The following is a 16,690-nucleotide window of genomic DNA, read 5'->3' as shown; positions in this document are numbered from 1 at the left end:
GGAAAGAAGTGGCTGTTGGTGTGAAGGTCATCATCTTCCTCCTGCTGCAGCTCACATGCTGTCGTCCACACCTTAAAGCGACAAACCTCCGTTTATGATTATGATTCAGATCATTTACTACTAATAAAACACTTTACAGCCGACTGTTTTTCACTTCGTGTTTTGGTGTTTTGGATTTCTGAAAGTGTTTCCTCCAGGCTGCTTTTAATCTGTTCATAGACAACCATTCAAATCTGCAGGCAGTTTATAGCTGCCAGTTTATTCAGCCTGCACAATAAACCCATTGTCAAACATGAACTCATTGATTAATTTTTGTCAGAATTTACTGCCTTGCAGGGTGAACGTGAGCACTTTCTTAACCAGTATTTTACATTTGCACTATTTCCTATTCTGTGCTGCAACTGCTGCACAGCAATCTGAATACATTAAGTTTGATCTTATGTAAACCTGAACCAGAAAGTAACATTGAATAAGCAATAAATGGAAAATAAATAAATAAATAAAATTAAGACCTCTCTGTTTTCAATCTCAGCTGAAACGCAGTGTGGGGTTCACTGGGCAGATGTTATTTATTAATATCTCCAACACTATACTTTTACTTTGATAAGATTTTACTGATGGTTGCTTTTACTGTACTTGACATAGTACTAGTACTTTCAGCTTTGTAAAAGATCAGAATGTCTGCATCTCCTGCACACTTGTTCGACTCTTTCGACTCTTATTTTGCCATATTTTCCACAGTACTTCTATTGACCATACCTTTATTTTGAAGGCCGCAGCCGGACATCCGTGTGTCCTGTCGCTGCTGGCTCGTCGTTGGCTGACTGAACTGCTGCACAACCTGTTTGTTGATCGCTCTCTGTGGCTTATTAACACCCCGACTTTGATGCGAGCCGGGTTGGTTTCTCGGGGGGGTGAAGCTCGCTGTCTGACAGCAGACAGAACAACATAACGAGGATGTCCTGAGCTTGTTTTCAGCGACGCGATGAAACGGAGTTGGGCTTTTCTGATGTAGCTCGTTAGCTAGCCGCGTCGCGCAGTGTACACACAGCGTTTTTGTTCTGCTCCTCAACAGGATCTGCATGGCAAATTAGCGCCAGTGTTCAGCTCAGATAAGGCGCAAAAACTGCGGCTGTTTGGCTGAAAAACGCGTCAGGAGTAATCCCTGGTTGTCGACCTCAGCCCCGGGGCTAACCCCCGGTCGCCGATCGAATTAATGGCCGGAAATCCGAGGAGGGGCGCCGGTCTCATCGGCCTGATGAAGGACGCCTTTCAGCCCCACCAGCAGCCCCCCCAGCCTCACCAACCTGCGGTGGTCGATAAGAAAATGGTGGAGAAATGCTGGAAACTCATGGATAAGGTACTGACAGTGTTATTAAGGGGCACAAAATCGATAAAAACACATAACCGAGTGTGGGTTTGTCACTAGATTCAAATCAGAAAATCATTCACTGACACGAATCATCAATATGAGCACAACAGGTATTTTGACATGACCCTCTCACACCTGAACCTTTATAATAGTCACACACACATTCACTACTGTGAAACTGGTTTTCTCACACTGATTTAACATTAGTCTTAACAAACCTCATAAGATTAAACTGAATCTCAGAGATCCACACAGGTAAAGTTTTTAAACCTGCGTGTCGTGGAGCTGGACACCGTCCGCATGAGAAAACTGAAACCCCAGAATCAAAGTACAGCCACGTCCCTGCTGCATTATCTAATTAGGACCAGTCACAGTTAAATTGGGTCACTGACAGTAATCTGTTGATCTTTTTGCTTTCGACTTCAAGGGCCCACACACATCCTGATGATTGACATTAGATGAAAAGGTGTGTGTGTGTGTGTGCGCGCTTGGTTTGATGTTTTCATCTGTCGCACTAGTTTTTCTTCTGAAGGACCTTAACTGAGCCTGACAGAAGAGAAGAAAGTGGAGACGAGTTCAGGGGAGATGAGTCCAGGAGGGCTTCAGTCAGAGGAGACAGATATGGGATCAGACACCACAGCAGTGCATGTTTGTGCGCTGAGCTGTTCGTGTGCTCCTCCGGTGTGAGCTCTTCATGTCACACTGACTGACCCATGTCGCTGTTGGAGGTTTAAACCTTCATTTTTTTAAAATTTCTACCAATATTGCCTCACAGTTGGATCGATACTGTAATCAAAAAGGAAGAGAAATACTTCTGTGAAGAGTTTTGTCTGAAGCTCTTGTGTTGAACATCACTTGATGTGATTCTGAACACACTTTCCATTTCATCTGTCGTGTGTCTCGTTGTGAAGCAAAGCAGACGTTAACGCAGCCTGTTGCTCTCTTTTTATTTAACACCTGGTGTACATCCACTCTCGTCCTCCCTGTTTTTACCGCCCGAGCTGGAGGTGAAATGCCCCCAAAATCATTTTCAGTCAGTATTTACACTCTCAGGTTCTAACGTGAAGTCTGCAGAACTCTGACTTCTCTGACTCACTGAAGCCTCATTAACTTCACTGTAAATATGGGCCTGTCCTTAATAGTGTCTTTGGGTCTTTGTGTTTCCCACCCAGGTGGTGCGTTTGTGCCAGAACCCAAAGGTGGCGCTGAAGAACAGCCCACCCTACATCCTGGACCTGCTGCCGGATACCTACCAGCACTTGCGCACCATTCTGTCCCGATACGAGGGCAAAATAGAGATCCTCGGGGAGAACGAGTATTTCCGCGTGGTCATGGAGAACCTGACCAATAAGACGAAGCAGACCATGAGCCTTTTTAAGGAGGCCAAGGAGAGGATGTATGAGGAGAACTCTCAGCCCAGGTAGGCTTATCGTTATTGTACTAAATCGGCAGCACTGCTGCAGAATGAAGGTACCTCTGAGCTACTAGCATTCAGTGGCCGTACAGTACAGAGCTGTGCTCAGCATTGGTGGAATAGCTATTCTCATCTAAATGCTATGTGAAAAGCTTTGTATCCAGTCTGTTGAGTTTACAAGAAGAAACAAACCTTCTTCAAACTTAAAAACTTGTAAGTAAAGCAACTCAAAGTGAGTCCTCTGTCCATGTTTGCTGTCTTGTTTCCACTCAACCATTAAAACAGAGTTAGGATCATATTAAAGTAACTCCTTTTCGTTGCAGCGGCCTCATTTTGAACAGCTATTATTATACTCCGTCCGCATGAAGCCTGTAGTGACCTATTGGGATAATTATAGTGCATGTGGGCTTTAAACAGGTCAGCTAACTGCTACTGTATATTTACATAAAAATACTTCTCTCTCATCTTTTTTATGATTTTGTTCAACACTACACGTCTGCAACTTTCTCCGCTCTCCATTTGTGCACTTCCCATCACTGCAACCCATGACATTTGACAAAAGTAGCCCAGCCATGTGATCTGAAGGAGAATCACTCGAATCAATGATGAAGGCATGATTAAACTGTCGCAATCACATCCACTTCCTGTTTCTCAGAAAGCTCTTAGTAAGCGAAAGTTTGTTCCTCCGACACGCTGCGATTTTTATCAAACATTTCCTCTGACACACTCGACATCTGCGGCTATTGTGAAGGTTAGCAAATGCATCAGTCACCAGGGCTTTAGTAAGTACAGTCCTGCTAACTGAACCTTCACAGGTTATTTATGGTCAGTCCTCGGGGTTACGCCACATTTTCCTCTGAGTGCAGGAGTCTAATAATATTCATGTAGTCTAGATTTTTAAAAACTGGCTTTGAGGAGGTGTATGTTGGCTAGATCATGTACTAAACCAAAGCACACCGTGATTCAGGGTCTGTCCAACACTGCTATGGTCAAACACATGTGACGTTATGGGTCTTCACTCACCTGGCCTCCTCCCGCCTCCTGTCGCTCGTGTGACTCCATCATGGTGAATTTATCTTCAGGCTGGGAAAGAGAAAACTCCCTTTAGCTGAATGATCACAGTTCAACACAGAGGGAAACACAGAAGTCTTAAATCAAGCAGCTCCAAATGTAAAGCCAGAGGATCGGGAAATGTCAGCTGTGGGGCGGCAACGAACAATAATTTTCATTTTCGATTAATGATTTTGTTTGTAAAATGACAGAAAATAGTGAAAAATGTGTCCCAGTTTTCCAAATTGCAAGGCGACGACTTCAAATGTTTTTTCCAATCAGGAGCTCAAAATCCAAAGGGTGAATCCCTTATGATGTTTATGATGATATAAAACACAGAAACACAAAAATGAAAATATCAGCCCTTGATCTGATAACATCCCTGACTAACTGTCTTTCGTTCTCCCTCTTCCTCCCCTCTGACTCAGGCGAAATCTGACCAAGCTGTCTCTGATCTTCAGTCACATGCTCGCAGAGCTAAAGGCCATCTTCCCCAACGGCTTATTTCAGGGCGACAACTTCAGGATCACCAAAGCTGATGCTGCCGAATTTTGGAGAAGGTCATTTGGGGACAAGTGAGTCTTTTACTTAATCGAATATTAAACATGTCAGAAGACTCATTCTGGTGTTCACTTGCTTGATGTCAAGGCTCTGCGTTACAGCTTCCTGAACAACAAGAGCAATGGTCTCCTGAATTTGCTCCCAAAACGCTTCAGGCTTGCGTTCAAACCCTGTAACTCCCTCTCTTGCCCTGTAGGACCATTGTGCCATGGAGGACATTTCGTCAGGCCCTCCATGAGTTTCACCCCATCAGCTTGGGCCTGGAGGCCATGGCTCTCAAGTCCACCATCGACCTCACCTGCAACGACTACATCTCCGTGTTCGAGTTCGACATCTTCACCAGGCTCTTCCAGGTGAGGCTCGTAACAGCAGAGCGAATCCACAGATCCACGTCGTACTTCAATGAATCGTTAAAAAGTCTGAAAGACGAAAACATTTAGAGACTTTGAGTCACGAACGAGTCGAAGAATCAAGGATTACGGCGCGCGGAGGCACAAAACATCCGCATGTTTCCGTTTGGTCACCACTTTGACGATGAGTCCGGCTGAAATGTGTGTGTAGATGCAGAAGAAGACGAGCTGGGCTCCACATGGAAGCTGAGGGCAGTCTAAGCTTTAGAGGCTGCTGCACTGTAGAAATGTGATCCCTCATTGATTATCTGATCGATCGAGAAAACATTAAGAGACATTATGGAAAGTTTATGCCTCAGTGTGTTTGAAGCTTTGAGTTCATCCAGAATGAAGGAAGCACGTGTCACCTGCAGTTCTGCTCCAACGGGCTCAATGATAGCTTTAAATGATTATTTGATTATTGGTAATTGAGTCTATTTGCACACGCCCTGAAACGCCTTGTGTGTATCCTTGAGGTCTCACAAACTCCTTTAATGCATTTTCTTCTTTGTAAAGCTAATTTGTTTTGGAAAATGCATCCTCGTGCACAGGAACAACCCACTCACCTCATTGGTAACTGCTGTGCACTTAAAAAAAAATCAAATTCCTGTCTGACATCCTAAAATCTGAAAAGCTGAACAGAGCCAAACACTGGCTGATACCTGTATCCTGACCTGTCTTTGTTTCTGTGCGTGTGTGTGCACCTGTGTGTGGTGCGAAGCCCTGGTCGTCTCTTTTGAGGAACTGGAACAGCCTGGCAGTCACACATCCTGGGTACATGGCGTTCCTGACCTACGACGAGGTCAAGGCTCGGCTGCACAGGTTCATCCACAAACCTGGCAGGTGAGACAGAATGACAAAGAGCCAAAACACCTTCCTGAGCCTCACACAGCGTCGTCCTGTAGGACCAGAAATACAGCTACAGAAATAAAATCCTCATGAGTTTAGGGCTGAATGTAAACGATGGGTCACTGCCGCTGTCGGCTGACATTGTTCTCCGTCTCTCAGCTACATCTTCAGGCTGAGCTGCACTCGGTTGGGCCAGTGGGCAATCGGCTACGTGACAGCTGATGGGAACATCCTGCAGACCATCCCCCATAACAAACCACTCTTCCAAGCCCTCATTGATGGATACAGAGAGGGATTGTGAGTCCACTGCAACACAGAGTCAATGCACCAGTTTATACATTTTAGAGTACATCATGTTATAGTTTGCCTCTCGGGATGGGTAGAAAATGTTAGTAATGATGCCAGAATAACTGTTTTTTTGTTCTCTTACTTACTCAAACACCTCCTGCAGCATAATCCCTGTCTTTGCTTTCAATTCACATCTTCAGTATGTTGCAATCAGTCATCACTTCACCAGTAAATTAGGAAACATATGGTAGTGCAACATGAAATACTATATGTTTGAAGGCCAAACTCCAGAGGACATGAGAGGAGCTGTAGTTTAAATACACATCTCTGAAAGCTGCTGTAATCAGTGTTTGTTTGTGTGTGTTTACGTATGTGGTGCTTCTCCAGCTATCTGTTCCCAGATGGTCGTGCACAGAACCCAGACCTAACAGGGCTGTGTGAACCTTCTCCACAGGACCACATCAAAGTCACTCAGGTTTGACCGTGTTTGTGCCTCATCTGTCAATCCGTCATTCCAATTCTTGTCACTTAGGAAAATGTGTTTGTAGTACAAAGTACACAAGTGTAGTAGACACACAGCAAAAGATGCATAAGGCAAAGAAGTGCCACCATGCTGTGCTGCAATATACACACCAATGTACTGCTCCATAGACACAAAAACAAGTATACCTGTCTTGAATGTAACCTCCTGTTCTCCTCGTCCTCCTGCAGGAGCAGTACGAGCTGTACTGTGAGATGGGCTCCACTTTCCAGCTTTGTAAGATCTGTGCAGAGAACGACAAGGACGTGAAGATCGAGCCCTGCAGGCACCTGATGTGCACCTCCTGTCTGACGGCCTGGCAGGTGAGGCTGCTACACCACACTATAAAGTTATACTACGTCGGTTTGTAGCATTTCTGGAAATCGTGACCGCCATAAGGGAAGTCCGTCTTTGTTTTGCTTACCGGCGTCAGCATTTATTTAAATCAAGCTTTGTATTGGTTTAAGTTATATTGTAAAACCTCCTGCTTAAATACTCTCATTTACCTGCCTTCATTTGACCCAGGCCTTTATTTGAAACAGGTTTATATTACAGACCTTGAATTAAAATTTCCTGCTTTGTATTTTGTCATATTTTAGTAGGAGGCTTCGCTGTTGATGTTAAAGCAAACTTTGCCCATGTTTATTTGTTGACTAAATAGAGCATCACGTACATTTCCACAGCACTGATTCCATCTGTACAAACTGTCTGCTCGCTCTCTTCCCCAACAGAAACACTGGTGTGATTCAGTCTTATTTCCATGCCTTTTTTTTTTTTCCATCGCTGTAAAACTCCCATCAATGAAACACCACACTTCCTGTCTGTGTTTCACAATAAAAGCCTCAAACAGCTCAAAGGGCATAATCCCACCCTATCCTCATAAGTGTTTATCTTGAAACAAGACTGGTACAAGAAGTTTCATTGACAATCACTTAAGAAATAAGTAGCGTGTCAGTGCATTAGTTTGACATGGAATGAACATTATGCTTAATTTGCCATGTTGATGGTGGCTCACATGATAAAGTCAGCATAATGTACATTTCACAGCATTGGTTCCATAAGCGTAACGTCGTAAATGCCAGAACAGAAACACTATTGTCACTGACTAATTCATTAATTCAGAACAATCTGACTACTTCTACTTAAGGGGTTTAAATGCTCTACACTGTTGTTTGTTGTCATCCTCACTTATGTTGCTGATGCTCTGGTAGTTTGTACGTTCCCTGTATCTCCCTTTGATCAAAGCCTTACAGTTTAAGCGTTGCTTTCCTTGTGTGTGTCAGGAGTCGGAGGGTCAAGGCTGTCCATTTTGCCGCTGTGAGATTAAAGGCACGGAGCCAATCGTAGTGGACCCCTTCCACCCGAAGGCCAGCGGGGCTTCCTTTGCCGGTTTCCAGGGGTCCAGCAGAGCAGAAGCCGCCGGCAATGATGAAGAAGAGGATGATCGCCTGGAGGACCAGCACCTTGTCATGAGCAGGCTGGCCTGTAGCAAAGTAAGAGGACCATATACAAACATCAATCATCTGATCAGATTTAGAAATTTAAATCTCATCGCTTTGCACAGTGCAGCGCCTCTAATTGATTAAGTGTGTGTATTTGTGCAGGTAGAGCGCCCACCATCTCCGGTATCTCAGCTGCCTCCGGTGCCCCCCCGACTGGACCTCCTGCAGCAGAGACCCTGCAGCTCCCACAGCACACAGGCTCAGGGAGCCACAGCGAAGGTAAGCGTGCATGAGGGCGCACTTCAGAGTTCAAACGAAGCTTCAGAGTTGAACAAATCGGCGGGTACCTTCCTGAAGGTTTAAACTTCCACCTTGATGGTTGATGGTTCCCCCAGATGGCAGCCACACACAGGGACAAGCCTCTACCTCTGCCTCCAGCCCTGAGAGAGCTTCCCCCTCCTCCCCCTCCGGAGCGCCCCTCCCTGGTTGGCCAGGACTCCAGACTCCAGAGGAGACCCCTGCCCTCCACCCCCGACCAGCCCGCCTGGGCTTCCAACTACATGGTCCCACGCCCGGTAACCAAGGCCGTGTCAGCACTGTCCTCCAGTCCTCAGAGCAATGGAACCAGTGGAGAGGGAAGCAAACCCCAGGCAGCTACTAACGCCGTCTACTGCCTGGCTGCAAGGTACGGAGCTCTGCTATTGGCTTCTCATCTTAATGCTTAAGGAAATACTTTAATAATGCTTTGAGGAAATAAAGTGTGTAACGTTCAGTGTTTTCTGTTTCCGGTCAGATCCCTACCAGCTGCCGCAGGGTCGAGCGGGGAGAGGCCATCGTCTGACTGTGAGGAGAATGAGTACATGAGTCCCACCTCTCTGCCAGCCTCTGGTGCCCCCTGGGTCATAACAGGCTCCTTGGTGCCCCCACCACCGCCCCAGGCGAACCACCACAATGACATCGGGTAAGCAGGTGGCAATGCAAGGACTCCCATTGTCCTCAGTGAACATAGGACTAAATTAAGATGCCCAAGCTCTCATTAGAATTTGAGATGGCCTGAGTCTGAGGTTAGAGGCCAAAATGTTCACCAGAAGGTCTGTCAGCATCTGCATTAAACACACAGGCAACCACGGCAGGGAACTTATTAAAAGGACTAAACAAGATTAGAGAAGGATCACAGTATGTGCAGTGGAGCAAACGGAAAAACAGTGATGTGCTTTGATGAGTGTGTGATGCCATTTTGGGCTACTGTCCAGCCTGTGGCAGCCCCAGCACTGTCCTGGATTCAGCGCTGACATGAAAGGAAAATCAATCAAAGTATTAGAGCTACTTCTTTCAGCGTTGTCTGTTCCACAGCTGCTTACTTCAAGGAGAGCTCCACAGATTCAGCTTTGCATTCCTGAACGATTGTCATGCTCAGAACCTGAGCCTGCATTACCCACGCTGCAGCTCAGACACTTCACTTGGTCAGAGATTCGGGCGCGTTATGCCAGCAGCAGCTAATGTGATCTCATACGAAACCCACACATTGTTTTTCCTTTTCAAACTTGTGGTCTTCAGCCCCAACAGATGTTTACTCAAGCGAGGTGATTCAATCAAGCATAGCTTAGCTTAGCACACAGCAGCAGGACTCTGCAAGACCTGTCAACAGACTTTGATGTGTTAAATCATCAGAGTTCCCCTTTCATGTGCCTGTCAAACACCCTGAAAAAATGATGTAGGTGGTTTCAGTGAGGCCTTTTCATGCTGTATATCCAAAATGTCCTTGTTATAAAATACAGTGAAAATGCAAAAAGTACCAAAGGCCTGCCATGTCCTGAAAGGTTCAGGTTCACTGGGAGCTCCTTTTGAGGGGTTCACTGAGCACTGATAACTGGACACTGTTGTCCAAACAGTAATTCGGCACCAACTGTTGCAGGAATGTATCTGGAGCAGTTGTTCTCATGTCCATCAGGGGGCTCCAGAACCTCAGTTTTGTTTCCCTGTGGACATCCCATTCCTAAACCCACAGAGTCATTGAATACAGGACCATAAAGGAACATTGAACCATTGGAACCATTAATATCCACTGTCATTAGTGATATTTTTAAGGCAGAGTCTGAAACATGCAGATTGAAAAGGTTTCATCATCAGAAGATGTTACTTTGTATTTTATTATACTGCATACATATATGTGTGTGTGTTCAGACATGTTCATCAGTTTCCAATTAAAAATTATTTACTTTTGGGAACTTGCTCTGGACACAATGAATGACAAACATTACTCCAAATCTTTGACTCTTTTGTTGTCCCAGCAGCGAGGTGGCTGACAGTGACTCTGAGGACCCCCAAGTCTATGAGTCCATGTGTAACATCCAGGCCCAGGCTGGTTCCTCTGAGGCAGCTCAGGCCTCTGACCCGGGTAACATTCACACCTAATTATCACTTTACTGGGGGAAGTAAAGGGGAATGTTTTCCCCCGATACAAAGACTTAAATACATACCAAATTCACAATACTGCGAAAGTTTCTTGAAGAAGCACATTAATATTTGTGGACATCAAAGCGTCGTTCAGGTGTTGTACCTTGACTACAGGTAGTCACCACTCTGATGTTTGTTTTCCAGACTACCCTCAACATTCAGCCGTCGCTTCCCAGGACAAGAAGGAGGAGACCAGTGAGGAGGATATTTACGAGTATGACTGTCCCAGACCGGTCGCCCCTCCCGCCCCCACCAGAAGAACCCTATCAGATATGAGCGGTCCCTCCGCCGCCTTCAGCACCCTCAGCATAGACGGTGCAGTAGAAGCCAGTATGTATGTCTACTGATGGTTGTGTGTCTGCTGTCTTAAATCATGGTTGCTCTCAGGCTGATAAAACAAGCATAAAACATGTACAGGCCCACAGCACATACGTGTAAAGTCCTCCACTCAAAGTCCACTTACTTGTTTTTTCTGGAGCTTTCGACTCTATGACAGTCGTACCTCATCTGGATGAGAAGTCCTGAAGGTGTCTTCAGTTCACATGTCAAAGATGAGACCAAAGGAGCTTCTGTCCACCATCTGTGTTGCTCACAAACATTCCAGTAAAACCATGTGAAGGTCTAACCAGGGACAGTGCACTGTATTTACAATGTTAGAATTATTTGGCATTAACTGTCACTCCTCTGTATTTAGCACATTTCCCACTCTCACTGACTGTTGTCATCTCACCTGTGTGTCCAGGTTTGTTTGCAGCAGGTGTCGATCCTGAACGTCCCCCTAAACCTCTCCCACGGCGAGCCAACTCCGACCGGCGGCCTCGGCCCGTAAACCGCGAATTTTCTGCTCCATTGCCAGACCTCCCTGGTCCCTCCTCCTCCTCCTCCGCCTCCCCTCCACCTCCTCCTGCAGGCCCAGGAAGCCTGGCCCTAAACGGGGAGATTGAATGCCTGATGTCCCAAGGCTACTCTATCCAGGACATCCAGAAAGCCCTGATGATCGCCCAGAACAACCTGGAGACGGCCAAGAACATCCTGCGCGAGTTTGTCTCCATCCCCTCCACGGCACACATCGCCACATAGTCACTCCAGGCACGCCCATCCTCTCTGTCTGTCTCTGTCTCCACTCTGTGCCATTACCATGGATAGCATTTACCAAGCACTTTCCTGCAGGGCCACAAGTACTTGCCAAAAGGTTTAACTCTGAGGAGCAATGCTGCGTTCACGTCATATCGGAAGACGCAGACGAGCCAGGTGACAACTATCATCATCTGCAGGTTCCAGTCATTGAAATGTCATCCCCAGTCATTTGTAAGAAACTGCAGAAGGTATGACTTGCTTTTCTAAGTGGAGTTTTAGTGTGAAACGATGTTTTGTTGGACTGCTGTTACACCAATGCAAAGTGGCCTCAAAACCTCTTGTTTACTCGCCTCTTGAAGATTGAGGTTTTCGGCCCAGAAGGTGCACGGGGTTCCTAATAATTGGCGCATCCATTGGCTGGTCAGTTCATGCTCCAGTTCATTTAGAGGAGCAGCTCAGTGGAAACAGATAAGTCCCATATGACCTGAACGCAGCATGCACGGAGAGAGGAAGCCTTTAAATGTGAGCTCTCTGTAGCCAAGCTTTGACCGTGTTGTACTCTGCTGAGGTCCACTTGTGCTGTGGAAGTGTTTCCCCTCAGTCTGAGCACCTTTTCTCTCATTAAGCTAAGTGTTGAAGCAACAGTGACTTTGATCAGTAGAGGGACCCTGCAGATCCTTGTTTTCGACTCAGTGTCCCGCTGCTGGCAGCCGTTAAGTTTGGTGCTTTTCGGGCTTCTTGGCAAATTGTGGCGTACGAATACGTAGCGACACGAGTTCGGTCGGAAACTTAGTGATTAACTCTGTGGTGTGTGTGCTCATGCTGATGAATGTGAATGTTCAGTCGCAGTATTGCAGGGCTTCATGTCGTACGCGTCACTGTGGCTCGCTCTGTTTTGATGGTATTTGACAAGTTGACTCCATATTTCCTCTCAGCTCCCGGCTCAGTGATGGGTCTATAAGGAAATAACAAGTTTAATGTGTAAGTACTCTCATGAGTTGCCGTGCTGTGTGTAGTACTAACAATGGCTGAAGTTTATTTTGTCATTTAATTCCATGATTGCCTGCCACCGTTCAGGTGGTCTGACGCCGAGGGCAGGCTTATTTACTCAAAGCTTCTCTATACTCTTGTAGTTCCTTACTAAAAAGCAAACAGACTTTAACACGTGCTGTTGGGCTTCTGCCCACATGATGAAATGATTAAGCCCGGCGTCACATTTGTACCCAGAACAGCTTCAGGAGGGTCTGAGAGATCAGACTTGCTTTACATTGAGCTGTAAAGCAACAAACTGAAGGTTGTCATGTGGACTCAGGTACTCTGTCATGAGCCAGGTGTGAATGTAATGAATGAGCAGATGCTAAAGGACACACAAACGTGATGATAGACTGTTGGCAGCGTTGAGTACGAACACAAAATCTCGACTCAGTCCTCCAAGGATTGGATGTTCCTCCTTTTTTCACCTGTATTACATTTACATACAACCACTTTAAATATTTAATATTGCAGTTGTTTTTCAGAGCCTCCTGAGGCCCAATCTCTTCCTCCTATTTCAAGCTCTGAAGAAACCTAATGTGGTTTCAGTAATGCGTCAGTCACACTACATATCACATGCAACTTGAACATTTCAGTCACTCAGCAGTTCATAAATTTTTTTGTGGGATGAATGTTGAAAATACTAATTCACCAGCTGGTACGCAACCATCTGAGCAACGTATGAGATATGAGACCTGAAATGATTCATCAATTAGTTGATCGGCAGAAAAACATTCTGCAGCTCTTCAACTATCAGCTCACTGTGGCTCCATCTTGTTCCATTACTCCTGCAATACGCTACTAATTCTATTAATCCGCTGTCCAAAAATGACGCGACTGATCGTTGATGAACGACAGCAGTCAGCACTAATCTCACTGACAAGCACATTGCATTTCCTGTGACCACTTCATAATAAGTTAATTTATGTTTCACCATTTAAATGCCTTTAATGTGAAGCTGCAGCCGCAGGAAATTCTGTGTTAGCAGTAACCGTATACATCATTTATTCTGGGATCATCGCCACAAACACCCAGTTAGATTTAGCATTTCTTCGTCATTCATATGGCTGAAATATACCGTCGCTGTAATATCTGACACTATATGATGATTGCCTTGAACTTTGGTGCAGAGATCCATGTTTCCACAGGTTGAATTACACTAACTTTGATGATCCCCTGACTTTTAATCCAGCGTTTTAAAATTTCAGTGTATACAAGATTTTATGGCTAAATACCCTGAAAAGGAATCACTTTCCCATCAGCCTCAGCTGTACTTTGCGTTCAGTGCGAATTAGCCAATTTTAGCATGCTAACATGCCCGACTAAAATGGTAACATGGTAAATACACCGTCTTCATTATGATCATGTTAGCATGCTGACGTTAGCATTTAGCTCAAAGCACCACTGTGTCTAAATACAGCCTCACAGAGCTGCTAGCATGGCTGCAGACGCGTCGTCTTCTTTAGTGTCTTAGTCTTTTGACTGTCTGGTGAGTTCTTGACATCAACAAGCTTCCCATAAATAATTCTATGAAATCAATGACTGAAATGTCAAGAGTATAAGTAGACGGCGATCAGCTGGACATCGTTCATGTCCACTCTCCAACAAAACACTCAAATTAACATAAAACTGAACTTAAACTAAATAGTCGTGGGTTTCACTCAGGTTTGCAGATTTTTCCAGTGGACCAATAACGAGCTGCTGTCACTCCCTATCTTTCATGGTATCTCACCCCGACAGTGGCATTTTGATGTCATATCGACATGAGGGCCTGTACATTAACCCAACCACGAGATCAAGGGCTCATTTAGAGCAAAGATGAAAAGATGTCTGGCTCATCAAAGCTGGGTGTCTGATCTGAGTCCAGGTCTACATCAGTGCAGAATACAAATACATTGTTAGAGAAGCTGCACCTCTTTAAGATGACTGTTCCTTATTAATGCACACATTTAGGAGCAGCGCCAGAACAAGACAGGACCGAGTGTCTCATTTCCACTTTCACATGATAAATATGTCTCAAGCCTCCTCTTTAACAAAGATAGCAACTTCTCCTTTTCCAAAACAGATGCTCAACCGTCACTTTTAACCTCTGCAGCAACATGTAAATGTGCCTTCTGTCCATCACAGCCTGCACATACCAGCAGACGAACCAAACCAAAACAGTTCCTCCACGTTTGCTGCGTCAACAAAATGCAAAACTGCACAGTTCCTGTTTTTAATTGGTGCCCTTTTCTGGCAGAGTTAGCCTCAGATATTCACTTTCAGTAACATACATCAAGAGTTTGGAGCTGGTTTTCCACATGAGGTCATCTGAGTCGCACACTGTGTCGCAGGAGACGTCAAAAACTGATCATTAGAGTTCAATAAATACTGGATTTTTCTTTTAGGCCAAAAATATTTTGAGATTTAATAAAACAATTGTTATGGACAGTTTTCATAAGGTCCCATGAGTTTGGTTGATAAAGATTGAGACTAGGATATGTACAAAACTGGACGCTTAACAATGAGAAAAATAAACTCACCAGTGCTCCCTGGTGGACAAACTGTGTAATGACACAGTTTGTAAACATGATTGTTAAGAGTTGTACACTGCATTCACCAAGAGAAAAAAAAAATCAGGCTTTATCTTAAAAGTATTAGTTTTCTTGCAGTTCAGACACACTATTTACTAATTATAATATACTACAATTTCACGATAACAAGTTAGTCTCCATTGTTTTAATTTAGTGACTGCAAATTTTATGTGCAGGCATGTTTGAGCATTTCTGTACGACAGTTTGTTGCTACTTACTAGCTGATGTAAACGTTGATAAGAGGGGTGGGCGGATCGATCCCCAAAGCATCAATACGACCGATATGAAATCTGGTTTTGAGTATTGATGCAAAAAGAAAAGAATCCATGTTAGACCACATCCTGGACTCATGAACTCTCCTCTTCCTGCTGCAGTTTTTGCATCTCTGCTGTTACGTGCATGCGTGAATTCACATGATGAATATTTGTGATGTACCATTACAAACATGCATGTGATGGAGGCATTAACAGAGAATAGCCAAATGAAATGCTTCAAGATTGAACTGTATTCATACATCATGACGTACTGAGGTAACGCCCACCCCTTATTGATACTGGCTTTGATTAAAAAAAAAAGGTTTTAATTTGATAGATTTTTCTTTTAAACACATGTTTGAACCGTGTCCACATGCCTGTAGAATCTGTCTCCATCCTCTTGAAAGTGGAAAACCGAAGTAGTGCCCAATGTGATTAAAGCAGTAAGGACTCGTACTGTACACTGATGTCAACGATGAGGAAGATTGATCAGATTGATTACGTCCCTGCTGACAGGACTGAGGTTTGGTGAATCTGCGGCGGTTCCATTGAAATCTTGCAGCTTTAATGACCCTGAACCAAACGTGTTTTAAAGCGTCGCGTTGCCCTTTCGCCTCGTGTCGTCAGCCGTCGGCTTTGTGCTCGCTCGCTCGCTCTCGGTGTTTGAACGCTCTAACTGGGATTAACTCTCAACCACGAAAAGTGCCGCTGCGCGAGGATCCGCTCGAGGCTGACCATCATGTCGAATCACTGCCAGAGGCTCCGCTGTTTCCCTCAGAGTCGCTCAGCTGGCGTGTTGGTTCAGACCCACTGTGGCGTCATTACTAGCCTTCTCAACAAGAACTTGCCTACTAAAAAGTTGTCATTGCTTTGTTGTTGCTTGTGTAAATATGATTTTATTTATTGTCTTTTTAATATCCTCAGCATTCGTTTTGTTGCCATGTTTTCATGCCTAAGCCATTAAGATTTTTAATTAAACAGTATTTTCTTTAACATCTGATCTGTGTGGTTTGTCCATAATGGCCATGAGATGTTAAACGTTGCAGAATTTCACTGTTGACAAGTTATCTTACTCTTCTCAGAATGAAAACAATACTTTTCATTTAGTCAACGGTTTGTCTGCAAGTCTAAAGCTACCTACGCATTTTAGTATTAGCACTGCAGGTCCCAGGTTAGCCGAATTTCAAAATCCCTGCTCGTAACTGCATTTTGAGGTTTTTGACAGGTATTAAAAAGTGTAAAGGTACAGTATAACCATACATATTTAAGTGAATTCAGCAAGCGTAATTCTGGTCACAGGTGCTCTCCAGTTTTCAGTCTAAATAAGTAAACACAGGAACACAAACAATTATTAGCCGCCATGCTAACGAGACGCTCCAGTCACGCTACAGTTCAGAAGCACAACAATGGAC

At 44.7% G+C, this 16,690-nt stretch overlaps 1 protein-coding gene across 2 annotated transcripts; it reads left to right on the top strand.

The window, feature by feature from the left end:
* Positions 1-815: 815 nt before the first annotated feature.
* Positions 816-15,051, top strand: LOC143332657 (E3 ubiquitin-protein ligase CBL-like). Of its 2 annotated transcripts, none has more exons than XM_076750353.1 (15): positions 816-1,360; positions 2,545-2,792; positions 4,265-4,411; positions 4,594-4,750; positions 5,508-5,629; positions 5,795-5,932; positions 6,311-6,398; positions 6,635-6,766; positions 7,727-7,936; positions 8,048-8,164; positions 8,281-8,570; positions 8,679-8,846; positions 10,180-10,283; positions 10,487-10,672; positions 11,085-15,051. In XM_076750353.1, the coding sequence occupies exons 1-15, from the start codon at positions 1,217-1,219 to the stop codon at positions 11,420-11,422; spliced, it is 2,589 nt and encodes an 862-aa protein (XP_076606468.1). In that variant the 5' UTR covers positions 816-1,216; the 3' UTR covers positions 11,423-15,051. The 2 variants fall into 2 exon arrangements, with proteins under 2 accessions (XP_076606468.1, XP_076606467.1); XM_076750352.1 differs by having other exon boundaries at positions 1,078-1,360; positions 10,177-10,283; positions 11,085-11,569.
* The last annotated feature ends 1,639 nt before the right edge of the window (positions 15,052-16,690 follow it).

The sequence above is a fragment of the Chaetodon auriga genome, chromosome 15 (genome assembly GCF_051107435.1).
Source record: "Chaetodon auriga isolate fChaAug3 chromosome 15, fChaAug3.hap1, whole genome shotgun sequence".
Lineage (NCBI taxonomy): Eukaryota > Metazoa > Chordata > Actinopteri > Chaetodontiformes > Chaetodontidae > Chaetodon > Chaetodon auriga.
The sequence above is the reverse complement of the archived record's forward strand: the minus strand, read 5'-3'. Positions and strand labels throughout refer to the sequence as shown.